Source organism: Erigeron canadensis, chromosome 7 (genome assembly GCF_010389155.1).
Source record: "Erigeron canadensis isolate Cc75 chromosome 7, C_canadensis_v1, whole genome shotgun sequence".
Taxonomy (NCBI): domain Eukaryota; kingdom Viridiplantae; phylum Streptophyta; class Magnoliopsida; order Asterales; family Asteraceae; genus Erigeron; species Erigeron canadensis.
Window position 1 is genome coordinate 31,638,258 of NC_057767.1, and position 13,866 is coordinate 31,652,123.

The 13,866-nt window shown below is 29.9% G+C and overlaps 1 protein-coding gene across 1 annotated transcript; it reads left to right on the top strand.

The window, feature by feature from the left end:
- The first annotated feature begins 646 nt into the window (after window positions 1–646).
- Window positions 647–5,590, top strand: LOC122607209 (ribonuclease 2-like). The gene is made up of 9 exons (XM_043780139.1): window positions 647–1,070; window positions 2,036–2,064; window positions 2,231–2,304; window positions 2,623–2,724; window positions 2,841–2,844; window positions 3,050–3,141; window positions 3,822–3,983; window positions 4,201–4,258; window positions 5,326–5,590. Exons 1-9 carry the CDS (start codon window positions 868–870, stop codon window positions 5,373–5,375), a joined length of 774 nt encoding a protein of 257 aa, XP_043636074.1. The 5' UTR covers window positions 647–867; the 3' UTR covers window positions 5,376–5,590.
- Window positions 5,591–13,866: the final 8,276 nt, after the last annotated feature.

Genomic DNA, 13,866 nt, shown 5'->3' on the forward strand with positions numbered 1-13,866 from the left:
TTCAACTCTTATTAAACAACCCAAGTTAAAGATTTGAACCTTTTACTTAACACCACCGCAAATCTCCATAGCCGCCACCATAAAGTTTATGTCGCCGACGGTGGTGGTTTTGAAATGGAAGTGGCTAGATGTCATATGGTACAAGGGAATATAAAAAAGAGGAAATGATATTCGTACTATCAGTTTTGATTAATGTACCACAATGTACAAATTGTATAACTGACTGTACAAGTCAGTAATACACAGTTATGGTACATCAATTAAAATAAATGGTACGAATATCACTTCCCATAAAAAAGTGGCTAATTTGAAAAAAAAATTGTTGGAGCCCAAAAAAAGGTTTTAGTGACAAGTTGAGAGACTTTTCAAGTAATTAGCCCTTAAAAATAAGAATAAAACCGGCTAGCTACTGTAGACGTCAGCAAAAAGTGGTCACGATTCTACTATACTAATTTTAGCCGTTTTCATACCCTAAAAACCAAGTTTTTAGTTCATTTAAATTTGAACCGTTTTTAAGACCCGATCAGTTTGAAAAGACTGGTTTTTAACATTGTACACAAGCAATCTTAATCAAAAAAGAGTTGACACCAAACTACCCAAGAAAGAATACTACTCATTTACAACTTGAACTTGCGAAGGCTACTTACGTTACGTATACAAACAGAATCTTCATTTGATCTCATCAGAATAAACCAAACCCCCCTATTCAATTTTTTATATCAATAAAATAATAATTCTAATTTCTTTATTCCATAAATCAGTTTCACGTTTACTGTTATATATATAACGACTATATATACATATACATACATCCATCCATCTATATCTTGAGTTGATTTTCTTCTTGAGTTACAATCTATAAGCACAATGACGTCACATCCAATCGCCACAGTCCTGGCACTAATTCTGATGGCCGGAGCTTTCAACGCCGGCGAAGTCACCGGAGACGGAGTGGTGTCGACAGTTGCTGAGCAAAGAGAATTTGATTACTTTGCATTGGCTGTTCAATGGGGACCAACTTACTGTTCACAATCTACTAAATGTTGTGCTCAAAGTGGTTGTTGCAGAGGGTACTTTTGTCCTAATTTCATTGACTTTTTAATCAATATATATATATATATATATGATTTATGTTAATATGTTTGGTTTAATGTTGAATTTGTTTGTTAATCTCTAGTTGCTGGATAGGAATTTATTGCCATTTTTATCAAATGAGCTAATAAGCTCAAATTGCAAGCTAATCCAAATACCCCCTTATTTTCAGGATCTAATAAGAAACCAAATATATGCCATTTTCAGGTAAATCTCCTTTTGTGAGAGATTTACCAGGTTTGAGTTTATGTGGGTGTGGACTCAGGCCGAGCGGATTAGTTAGACAAAGTCTGGATACCGCGTTAACAAAAAAGAAGGATATATATAGTGTTAGGATCTCTTAAGAAGCCAAATATTTGTGAGTCACTACTGTTGTAAATCTGGTCAATTTAGTAAAGTTGTGATAAGCCTTTACAAAATTTGTGAGTCGGCTTGCTTCTCACATATATTAGCTTTTGTTTTGATGTTGTAACAATTGGAACAATTCATTTGATTTTGAAACTATAAGATGGCTTATAGTTTGTGATGTGTTAAGTCTTCAATGTGCAACTTGTGTTCTTCAAAGAGGTACGATCATGCTTTTTATAGCAATCCACTGGAAGGCAATCTACTAGAATGTAGGACTAGCTACAATTTTTTTAGTCTAGCTTAGCTTTACTAAACTCTTGTTGCGATGCCTACATTTTGGAACTTCTAGGGTATTCTCATGTCAATGAGTTTTTTGATGTTTATGGAGAAAGAATGTGGAGATTCAAGACATTAAAAGTACATGATTATAGTAAATTTAGTTCACTTTTCTCGGGAAGAGATATATTATTACTTCCATTGTATCATCACTGAAGTATCAGGATATGTTTATTGATCTCCACAAGGTGGCTTTCTATATATGAGGTCTATGGTGATGAAACACTTATTTCATACTAATTTGTAATGGTTCTTTCAGGGAAAATAATCCAGCGGTATTCACAATCCGTAAGTTTTCGACACTACATTTTTTTTAGTAAGCAAGTAGCACCCAATACCGTCTTCCACGGGTTTTGGGTCCCAATACCGTCTATGACGATGTATGACGCTATATATTCTTCTATATGCTGGATAGGTAAGTAACCTCGTTCCTGACCAACTTCTTGTAATGCAGATGGACTATGGCCAGACTACAATGATGGTACATGGCCATCATGTTGTTCAGGTTATGCGTTCAATGAAAATGAGGTATTCTTTTAGTATGGTAATAGATATTTTCTAGTGTTGTTTATATATCCAACTGCTTACATATTATCACTGTTATCATATTTGTTTGCTGACACATACATAATGACATCTTCCGTTTTTCCATACAAAGTTTAAGTTCTAGATTATGCGGATAAACCTCTCCAATCTTTTCACTTCTGGGAACTTGAGCTTGTAACTTTTATGAACACTCTGCAATATAGATGGACATTACTTTGGAAAATTAACAGAGCTGGTCTAAACGGTGTTAGTTATCTATAACATTGTTTGACTAAGTGTTTTGGCTATTACAATCTGTAGATATCGACATTGCAAGGTGTTTTGGACAAGTATTGGCCGACACTAAGTTGCAGTAAATCATCAACATGCCATGGGAAAAAAGGACTCTTTTGGGCTCATGAGGTGCATTTTAATTACAATCTTAATTGATTTTACCAACTAATCATTATTTCAATGTGATACTAACAAAATTTCCGCTATCTTCCAATCATGCTTGATGGGGTCACGTCAATTGTCAGTGGGGTAAGCATCTTCCTGCTGCAGTACTTAACATATATACAATACATACACAAATAATTACTAACCGAAAATGGCATAAGTTATATGATCCTATAAATTTGTTTTCATATGCTGTTAGTAGACTATTAATCTTTCTAAAAAAGTTCAGTCATGCATTCTTTTTACTCTTTGCTTTTCTAATGCTTTACCTACTACACTTTATCTGCAGAAAAACATGGTACATGTGCTGCTCCAGTAACGGGAGATGAATATAACTATTTTCTGACAACCATCAATTTGTATTTTACGTATAATATCACGGTAAGTTTTATTTTACGGAAGTTAGTGGCTATAATTTCTTCTCAGGCTAGATGTTGATATAACAAAAATCCAAAATCAGCCACTCAAAGAATTTCTTTTGTAGAAATATTGCTTCTTGAGGAACATGATAATATTTGAATAATGTTTATTTTCCTTTTTGTTTAAAGGAGATCTTTTTCTGCCTTGCCATTTCCATAATAAATTGATAATGTTGCACCATAGTTCTACTTAGGTGTTTAAGGTTGTACTTCATATTGTTTGATATTTTTGTAAACCTAGAATCCTTGTTATAAATCACAAAAAAGGTGATATGAATTTCTATCATAGCAAAAACTAGAGGTGACAATTATGACCCATTGACTATGAATGGGTATGAGCTGATCCAGGTTATGTTTTATCTCGAACATGTCAACCGGGTCAATAACGAATAGCTTAAAAGGTAACAGGTCAAATGGGTTGAGTGGGTCGGAAGTCATTCAATTATGCGTACGATGTACTAAATTTACTTAATTCAAAAAATCAGATTTGTATTACAATAAATATTTGGACAAGAAGTGTTTTGGGTCAATCCAAGTCCAACCACTCTTGTACTACAAATTAACCTTTTTGAACCCATTATCCAGGCTTTCTGACTTGCCACATCCAAGTACTGGTTAAGCCTAAGTTTATCTTTGTTTTAGGAAGTCATTTTTGAAGCTGGATATGTACCTTCAAATTCAGAGAAGTATCCATCAGGCGGAATAATCTCCGCCCTTGAAAATGCTTTCCACTCAACCCCACAAATAATCTGCTCAAAAGGTGCTTTGGAGGAAGTCCGTATATGTTTCACCAAGGATTTCAAGGTTTGTTGTCACTTTCTTTTACCATATTATGAATCTTTTCACAATAATAAACTTGTAAACCTCTAGACGACTATTACTCTAATTTATTATCTCTATTGCAAAATCCTTTTAGTATTTGCTTAATCCTAATCAACTAAGATATAATACAGTATTTGCTTAATCCTAATCAACTAAGATATAATACTACTAATAATGATTTTATCATGTTATGTTGCAGTTTAGAGACTGTGTAGGAGCAAGTGATTGTCCCGATTATGTCAGCTTACCGGAGACGGGTAAGGTTACTTTTAAGTACTAGATTTGGACCTCTTTGCTTAGAAATGGGTTAAACACTATAAAGGAACAGGGTCAAATGGATGGAAACCTTGTCATGGTATACTTTAATGCAACAAATCTTATAAATCATATAATTGTGAAAACCGATTTGATATTGAAACAATATGGTTATTCATCATAAATGACATACTAATTAATTATAAAAACATTTTAAGACGAAAAGTGTTTCAGGTCAACTTAACCAAATCTGTTCCATACCAAAAGTAGCTTGTTTTCCCATTACCCAACCTGCCAATTTTTCCACTTAGATAACAATATTGGAACCAATGACTCTCAGTCCAAGTCCAAGTGGTTGAGATGACTTACCTCAGGTGAGGTACCCAGTGATTTCAATAATGGGTAGGTCATGGGTTAAAGTCCCACATGTGACAAAAATCTGGGGTTCCATGTTGGTTCAGAGGGTTTTCTCTCACCTATGGTGAGTTTTCTTCTATGGGGCGTGGAGATGATTGGGTCGGTTAGTGACCCATCAGTAATACCAATTTGAGTTCAAAATAAATAAATACATAAAAATATTGGATGATTTTTGGATGTTTAAGTTTACCCTAAAAACCTACAGATTTCTTCTGATACACGACAAAATTAGTTAACAACGCACTTTTCGTCCCAAATAAATGCGACTATCTTCTTCTTAGATCTTTTATTTATTAAGGATTTGGCTAACTCTAACCATAGTCCTTGGGGCTATGGTTAAAACACTATGCAATATTGTATATAAATTATCCGTCCCAAATAAATGCAACTATCTTCTTCTTAGATCTTTTATTTATTAAGGATTTGGCTAACTCTAACCATAGTCCTTGGGGCTATGGTTAAAACACAATGCAATATTGTATATAAATTATCCGTCCTTCAAAAGTTATTATCAACTGCAATGTACAACACTTTACTACGTATTAACCATAGCCGTAAGGGGTCTGGTGATCAAAATCCTTGTATTAACTATCTCTCCATTATATTAATTTGGTTTTCTGTGCTAAGTGTATCTTCTTTTTTTAATCTGTAGATGTCACGAGGGGTGCAGGTCTATCTGCTTTTGGCCATGAATCCTCCTAAGTTGTTCACCTGCATTTCATTTCAAAACCTTACATTTGTACCTCTATTTTATAGTTACAGAATACCATTTACATTGATAAGTCAAGCAGCTCTAAAGTGACACTAGCTAACTTCACCATCTAACTTCAACCAACGGTGAAGCTTCATTCTTATTTGTAAAATTCATAGTTTGGATCTTCTATTTTTCTTTATCTTACCTCCATTAAAGTGCTGAACGGAAAATGTGAACCGACCATGTAGATACATTCGAGACTCGAGAGTCAACAGTATGCATGAATCCAGTAGCTATAACAAATATGTTTGCTGTGATACATTTCAGGGCCATTTATTACTTTCATCTTACTAAAGATTCAACAACAGTTGAAAAAAGAAAAGATGTATACAAGCACATTGTTGATAGTTTCACTATCTATTTGACCTGGATCTTAATCGATCAACAGCACAAAATTGAGTCAGTAGTAAGACATCAATGACCATAACTCAAACAGAGAGTTGGTAAGCAGGTGGATATTTCAGTTCCGCTGCATTGAGACCACGCTTTAGCCATCATATATGAAACTGGCATGAGAGACATAGTTTTGCTTTAGCTACCCAATGAAACACCTTCAGGTTGAAAGAAGATAGGTTCAATGTTCCAACAATGGTCGAAAACGTCATTTCCTATGGTGACTCTAGGCATACTAGTGACCTTTAACATAGAAGTTTCACCTGATGTGGAGTTGAAATACTGGCAAAAAGTATCATCTTTAGTTGTGGGATTCGACTATGAAGTTTCATCTGACGTGGAGTAACTGTCGTTAGTAAAAACGTTATTGGAACAGCATAAAAGATGAGAACTTCAATTAGACATACATGCCAACTCACGAGGCTTCGCAGAGTAGTTTTTGATATATCATCACTTTGGATTCCAAAATATTCGACTCATCCAACAATCAACCCAATTAAGTACATATTTACGTTTCGGGTTTCGCTATACTGTAGTATCAAGGGTTATTCACTGAAAATCATTGGCAAATAGCAACTTTCGGTATTTTCTCACATTCGAATATTTTCCACTCTTTTAATTGATTACATGACTGAAAAAATTGGAGTATGCTGTTGGTACTTGAATAATAATCTTAAGAAAACAAAACTCTACAAGATCTTACTTTTAATTTCTGGTGTCATGTTGTGTTTTTTTATTCTCTGTTTTTATAACTTGTAAATTCAGTGGATTAAGACATATGTATTATTCAATTTAGCTTATAAAATTTTGTTACCTGTAAGTGGCTCAAGCATATGTATGCTTCTATATTTACATAGTAAATTATCCTTCATATATTGATAGACTAGGATTGACATATATGATAATTTGTTACTTAACAATGACATATTAGATATATTGGTAACTTAAAAATGACATATATGATATTTCAAAGTTTAATTAAGAAAATATGATATTTTGTGACTTACCAAACTATATATATATCTATTAAAACAGTAGCAATTCTAACCTTCTAAAGCTTTCTTCTAACTTAAAACTAGCTTTAAAAATTACCACACAGGATTTTATCCTACGTGGCATCTCCATATTTTTTTCACAATATCTATAATAATATAATAATAATAACTAGCTAATTAACCCGGGTTCAACCCGGGCATATTAATGAAAGTTTTTAAAAACGTATGATCATGCGTAGTGACGAAATGAATTGAGTCTATTCTGAAATATCTATGTGATTATTTACTACAATATTTTTTTATAGTTTTGATGAACAAAATGCATATATCTACCTTTAAGCTTTTGTGTATCAAATATATTCAATGTACTTAAACAACAAACATTAATATATTTGATGATAATTCTTTTAATTTAATCTTCTTATATCAAGCTATTTTTTCTTTCTTTTTATATAAGATACCTAGCATGTAAAAAAAACAATGGATTAGTTTTTAATATTTTACTTTAAAATATTCTTTTTACTTGAAAATAAATAAAAAAAAATGTCTATATTTATTAAAGTTTTATCATGACTTAAATGTAAATTATAAAATTATGTGAAAAATTAATAAAGTAATTAAGATCGATAGTGTTAAGATGGATTAATTTTAAAGAAAAAAACCTAAAATGTTGCTAAAATTATAATTTTAAATATGATGTCATAATTTCTAAAAATATTCGTAGAAAAGATTGTGAGTTTGCCACATAGAAAATTTTTAAAAAAAATCTTCTATAAACAATTCTCTTTTATTTTTATATAAAAGATTGTGAGTTTGCCACATAGGAAATTTTCTAAAAAAATCTTTTATAAACAATTCTCTTTTATTTTTATATATAAGAGATATAAGAGATATGCAAAAAAAAGTTGAAAAATAAAATATACACAAAAATTAAAAAACAAATCTTGATCATATGAAAATATAAAAAATATCTGCTCGGTTATATGAAAAACTTTAAAATATTGTTATTTCATTATTTAAATTATAAAAAAGAATAACTTGATACGTGGTTCCATAACTTTCTAATTATTGTTTCCAAAAATCTCGAAAATATCATTTTAATATTTGGGTTTCTGAATATCTATTTGTTTTTAAAAAATAATAATAATTTTATATATTTATTCACAAATATCTATCTATTTAACAATTTGTAATCGTAAATGTATATATAGATTAAAAAAAAACTATGTCAGACTCTCTACTATTCTAGGTTCATTACCTTTACTCTTTGTTTTTCTTTTGTTCTTAATTAAATTATGTCTTCTTTTGTTTTACAGTATTCATGGTGAAATTCGTTAATCCAATTTTTGATTATACATCTTTATAAATTTGATTTACTTTGTATTTTCATTGTGTAGGTTTAACAAAAAAAGATTTTGTTTTTGTCAAAGAATTGATCCATGTCACGTTAATACGTACATATGATTCAGGATTATAAGGATGTAGATAATGCATTTGCTTTTGAATTTTTAATCTTTGAATATGAAGTATTAAGAGTAAAAGAGTGTGTGTTTTATAAGTTTAGATCAATCTTCCTTATAAGATAATGAGTATTTTTTGAGTGAAGAATCGGTTAGTACAAAAATGAAATATGTATGATTTGATCTGATTTGGATTTTATTTTATTTATGAATATCAATATGAACATTATATCAGTAATTCTAAGTTGGATTGGCTTCTAAAGTTCATCTTAGTTCTATGTATATAAGTATATTGTTACAACTACTCTTAAGCAAAACATGAAAAAATAAAACCTATTTAGTGAATAAGTTTCCTATGGTCAGTTTGTAGCGTATAGGCTCGCATGTAACTATGCATTTTATTTGATAACTTTAACATTTGACTGTCATCATGGTCTTTAATATAGACATTAACTTTTAATAAACTTTATAAAATGTTTGAAATGATGTAGCTTAAAATCATCGTGTATCGTGCGGGTAAAAAGAGCTAGTGACATATATAAAGTTTTTCCTTATTATAAGGACATTTGATGAAAAAACAAAACGTCATGAATTAAAAAATAAAAAAATAAATGCATGGATTTAAAATTGAATGACTTTAAAATATTTTAATATTTAGATTTGACTTAATTAATTTGAACATATTTAATATATCAATGAGATGTTATACGTTTCAAAAGTCATAATGAGATGTATAATAATTAATAATATATATCTAGACATATATGATAATTTTTTTACTTAAAAATGACAAATTTGATATTTTGTTAATTACTATGACATATATGTAATTTCCACATATATATATATATATATAAAGGGGTGAGTTAAATAGAGTATAAACAATCCAAAAATTACAGAGGGATCAATCTCCACCGTTGGATCAAGCATCTTCTTCCTCCTTTCTTCTTCTCCGGCGAGACAACCATCGCCACCACCTCCGGCGACATCTCCAGCAATCATCAGTTTCATTTTCTGGTGGATACGGTACGGGCATTGCCATCATCCGTTAAACTGGTTGTCACCGGAAGCATATGGGAATCGTTTAAATTTGATGGACGATGATCCAAGAGATGATGACGGTTTGATACGTTACGAGCTTCACCCTTGCCGCTGGCGCTGCGGTGGTTGTCTCGCCGGAGAAGAAGGAGGTGGTGGCTGGCAGCGGCTGTCTCACCGGAGAAGAAGGAGGTGACACAGCAGCCAGAGAAGGAGGAAGAGGGAGAAGGAAAGCTTGATCAGGATTGATCCCTTTGTACTTTTTAGATTGTTTGTACTCTAATTATCTTTCCCCTATACACACACACATGCGCGCACACACACACACACACACACATATATATATAATATAGAGCAAATTATAAACTTTCCACTGAAATATGATATTTTGTTACTTAACAATGTCATATTTGATATATTGGTAGACTATGATTGACATATATAATATTTTGTTACTTAATAATGACATATTTGATATATTGGTAAATTAAAAATGACATATATGAATTTTATATATATATATATAGTAAAAATTTATGTTAGGAACTCCAAAAATTGCAAAAATCTTTAGGAACTTTTTAAATCAAGTTCAATCATTGATTATCTTTACATAGTGATTGTTTTTGAGTTATTTAGGTGTAACATTGGATTTTATAATTATGTAGAAACATAGATAATCATTCGTTATACATTTATGTGGAGATGTAGTATATATGATCACATGTGCATGAATGGTGCTATACGCATATGTATGGAAGTATGTTGTAATTAAATATTTTCATGAGAAAGGTGGTAATCAAATGTATATAAATAGTCATATGAACATTTGTAAGCAATCACATAGTAATAATTTTAGTTTAAAGAAGGTTCTTAAATGTTCTTGTAATTTTTAAGGTTTATATATATATATATATCGACATCCTAAAAAACACAAATTATATTACTCGGTATATTAAAAAAATATATATCAATTTTTTTTGTTAAAGTCTATATTAAAACAAACTTCTACATAAATTTATTAATTAGTACTAAATAATTCATCAACGACATAAATGTTTTATTTGTTACATAAAGAGTTAAAAATATTATATATGTCATTTGTATTATTCCAAAAAGTTTTTTAATTTTCATTTATTTAATAACTTATATTATTTTATAAATGTCGTTAGTTTTTTGTGTATTTGATATAAGACTAAATCTAGTTAATAACCGAGAATTATTATGCCATCAAATAATTACCTATTAATTATTCAAGAGTAATAAGATGGTTGATTAATAAATAACTAAACAAATGATATTAAAGACATATGAATAATATCTTAATCTTAATATATACTATAAGACAGTTGAACTAATGACTAATTAACCAATCACATCGTTTGATTTCATCAGATTGACTTTTGATGATGTCATCATTTAGATAAACTACAAATTAAAAATCCTAATAATCATTATCTAATTATATTATTATATTAATATTTATATTAATTTGTAGAAAAAGTCTTATTAATTTATATTTTTTTGTTTTTCATCAATAATTTACACTTTTTATCCCTGAATACTTAATTTATATTTATTTTTAGTCATCAATTTGAGAAATTTTTTTAAAATTTTCAATCATTTAATTAAATAAAAAAAATTTAACATATGAAATATTTTCAAAAAAAAATATTTATTTGAAAACCTAATGACTTATTAACAAATATTAGAAGAGTCCTAATTGTTATCAAAAAATATAAAAATAATCCTAATTATTATCATATTATCATAGAACAAGTGATTGAAAATAAACATATGCGTGTTATTAACGTGCATCATGATAAAATACATATACTTCAATGTCAAGTCCGTGATCACAAATATGTTTATATTTTAATTCTTAATTATTTTTTCTAATAATATCATATTATGAGTACATTTGTTTCAAAATATATTATAATGGAGAAATTATTATATATAACATGTGCGTTGTGAAATAACTATGACAAACAATTCCATCAATATGTCTAGGCTAATAATGACAGTGAGGAACCTATAATTATTGTACTACAACTTGCAAAATATAACACTTAAAACTGTGTTTTTTTAAAATTATAAATTTTTATGACTTAAATGTATATAGATCTAATATTATTAATATCGTAAATCCCGTGTCCAATATTGAACACGGATCTAAAATCTAGTATTATTCTAACACACGGTACCTTAAAATTAGTCTTTTGGTACCTATCACATTGATTGGTTGCATATGACATGTATAATAATTGATGTACTGTATTTCTTTATGCACGTGATATATATATTTAATTCTAACTTATAGTTTTATCTAAAATATAAAAGACTAATTCTTTTAACTTAAATCTATTTGATCATTTAACAAAATGATCGTTTGCAATTTAAATGTTGTTACAAGAATTAGATAAGATAACTAAAAACATAATTTGAAAAATATAAGACAGATAATTCTAAGTCATTATAATTCTAAGCCCAGACTTTTAGTCGACAATTAATAACTTTTTTAAAAGCTTGACTTTGCTTAGAAAATAGAACAAACTTAATTAGAATAAGCAGAAACAATAATTGATTCATTAACATTTGCTCTAATATTAAATGTTGATCAGTTATTGTAAAATTAATAAAAATATAATAGATTAGAAATGTGTACATGGTCATCCGGTAACCGCAGAAGGATGATGTGACCGACTTGGTTCCAGTTTAAGGTATGTTTTTAGAATGGATTTAGGTGGTAGAGGTAAGGTAAGGCAACAAGTTATGAAGTAGGGGGGGGGGGGGAGGAGGAGTTGGTGTTCTAGTGCTAAGCCTTTCTAATTCTATTAATAACACACTCGAAGGAAAACCTAATTTATAAGTGAGTGTAATCATGTCCGTTAAATAATTACCTATTAATTATTTGTAGGAGTGAATTATTGGGGGAGAGTCGAGAGTCATGAGTTTAATCTCAGACATGCGTGATTCGAGCTCTGTATAGTACTCAATTGGTTGTCATTGTGGTGTCTCGAATGCTAACTAGTACTATTAACTTGTTCAAAAACAAGATAATAATAATAATTACCTATTAATTATTCAGTGATAATAAAGTCATTGATCAATAAATATTTAGATAAATGATTTTAAAAGCACATAAACAATATATTATCCTAACACACAAAATAAGTCTTTTGGTACCTAATACCTCAATGATTGGTTACACATGACAAGTATTATAATTGATATATTGTACTTCTTTATGCATGTGTTTCATATTTTCAATTCAGCTTACTTTTCATTCCTTTCAAAAAGAAAAAAAAAACTTACTTTTTCATTCAACTAGGTGGTTTAATAAGCCCACGTTGTGAGACTTTGATTATCGTGTTTGTGTTTGTTTATGTAATGCGTCGTTGTTACTACCACCACCACAAAATAAACCTATAAGTAAAGGTAGTTCACAAATTTTAGAAAGTCTGGACAAAAAACTTAGAAAGGCCTAGAAGTCTGAAAAAACTACAATAGGTCACTTTGGACGGTGGCTCATCACTTTTCAATCCTTTCGATTCTATTAAAATATAGATATAATATAATCGATGAAAGACTAATTCTTTTATTTAAACCTATTTGATCGTTTAACAAAATGTTCGCTTGCAATTTAAATGTTATTACAAGAATTAATTAGAGTTAAATGCAATTTTGGTCCTTATGATTTGGTAAGTTTTTGGAGTGTGATTTCTTTTTAAGTTTACTAGCAATGAAGATCCTTATGGTTTGTTCTTTTATACAATCTTAGTCCAAGTTAACAAACTGACTTTAACTCTAGAGGACCCTATTGCTAGTAAACTGGAGGGACTCCTATTGGAAAACTGTACAAACCACAGGGACCAAAATTGCATTTAACTCAATTAACTGAGATAAAAACTAATTCGAAAAATATAAGACACATACATTTAACATTTAAGTCATTAAAGTTCTAAGCTTACCCTTTTAGTCGATAATTAATAATTATTTTAATAGATTAACTTTGCTTGAATTTAACATAAACTAAAATTACAATTAGTTAATTAAACATTGCCTCAACCCCAGAAACGAAAAGCCAGAGGACAACCTTAAAAATGAAAATTTAATGAAACTAAAGTCAAGCTTCAAAATATATAAACAAATCACTAGAGGGGTACCCACATAATTCGGAGGCGGTAGTGGTGGTAGTGACTGGTGGTGGCGACCGGCTGCAGTGACAAGTAGCGTAGCTAATTGATGTAAAGAAGGTAGTATAGATATTGCAAAAGTTAATGTATAGATGATACACATATATAAGGGCAAATTATGTATATCAAATGAATATCTTTAAAATGATAACGATGATGGATATTTGAGAAGAGGGTGGAGACTTGGGGGTGGGAAAAGATACTTTGTAAATGAGTATAGAACAGTTGAACTTAAAATCAAATATAAATCAAGATTCATATTTAAAGTTGTGATACCAATTGTAGGACTAAATAACACAAGACAATTCCAACATACAAGCCCAATATTTTTTTAATCTAAACCAATCCTTGATAAAT

What these genes read in the sequence shown, in the direction of transcription:
- LOC122607209 (XM_043780139.1), top strand. Translation starts at nt 868, where the DNA reads ATGACGTCACATCCAATCGCCACAGTCCTGGCACTAATTCTGATGGCC. An exon ending in TCCAGCGGTATTCACAATCC is followed by an intron (nt 2,065 to 2,230) that starts GTAAGTTTTCGA and finishes CTTGTAATGCAG; the next exon opens with ATGGACTATGGCCAGACTAC. An exon ending in TGTCAGCTTACCGGAGACGG is followed by an intron (nt 4,259 to 5,325) that starts GTAAGGTTACTT and finishes TTTAATCTGTAG; the next exon opens with ATGTCACGAGGGGTGCAGGT.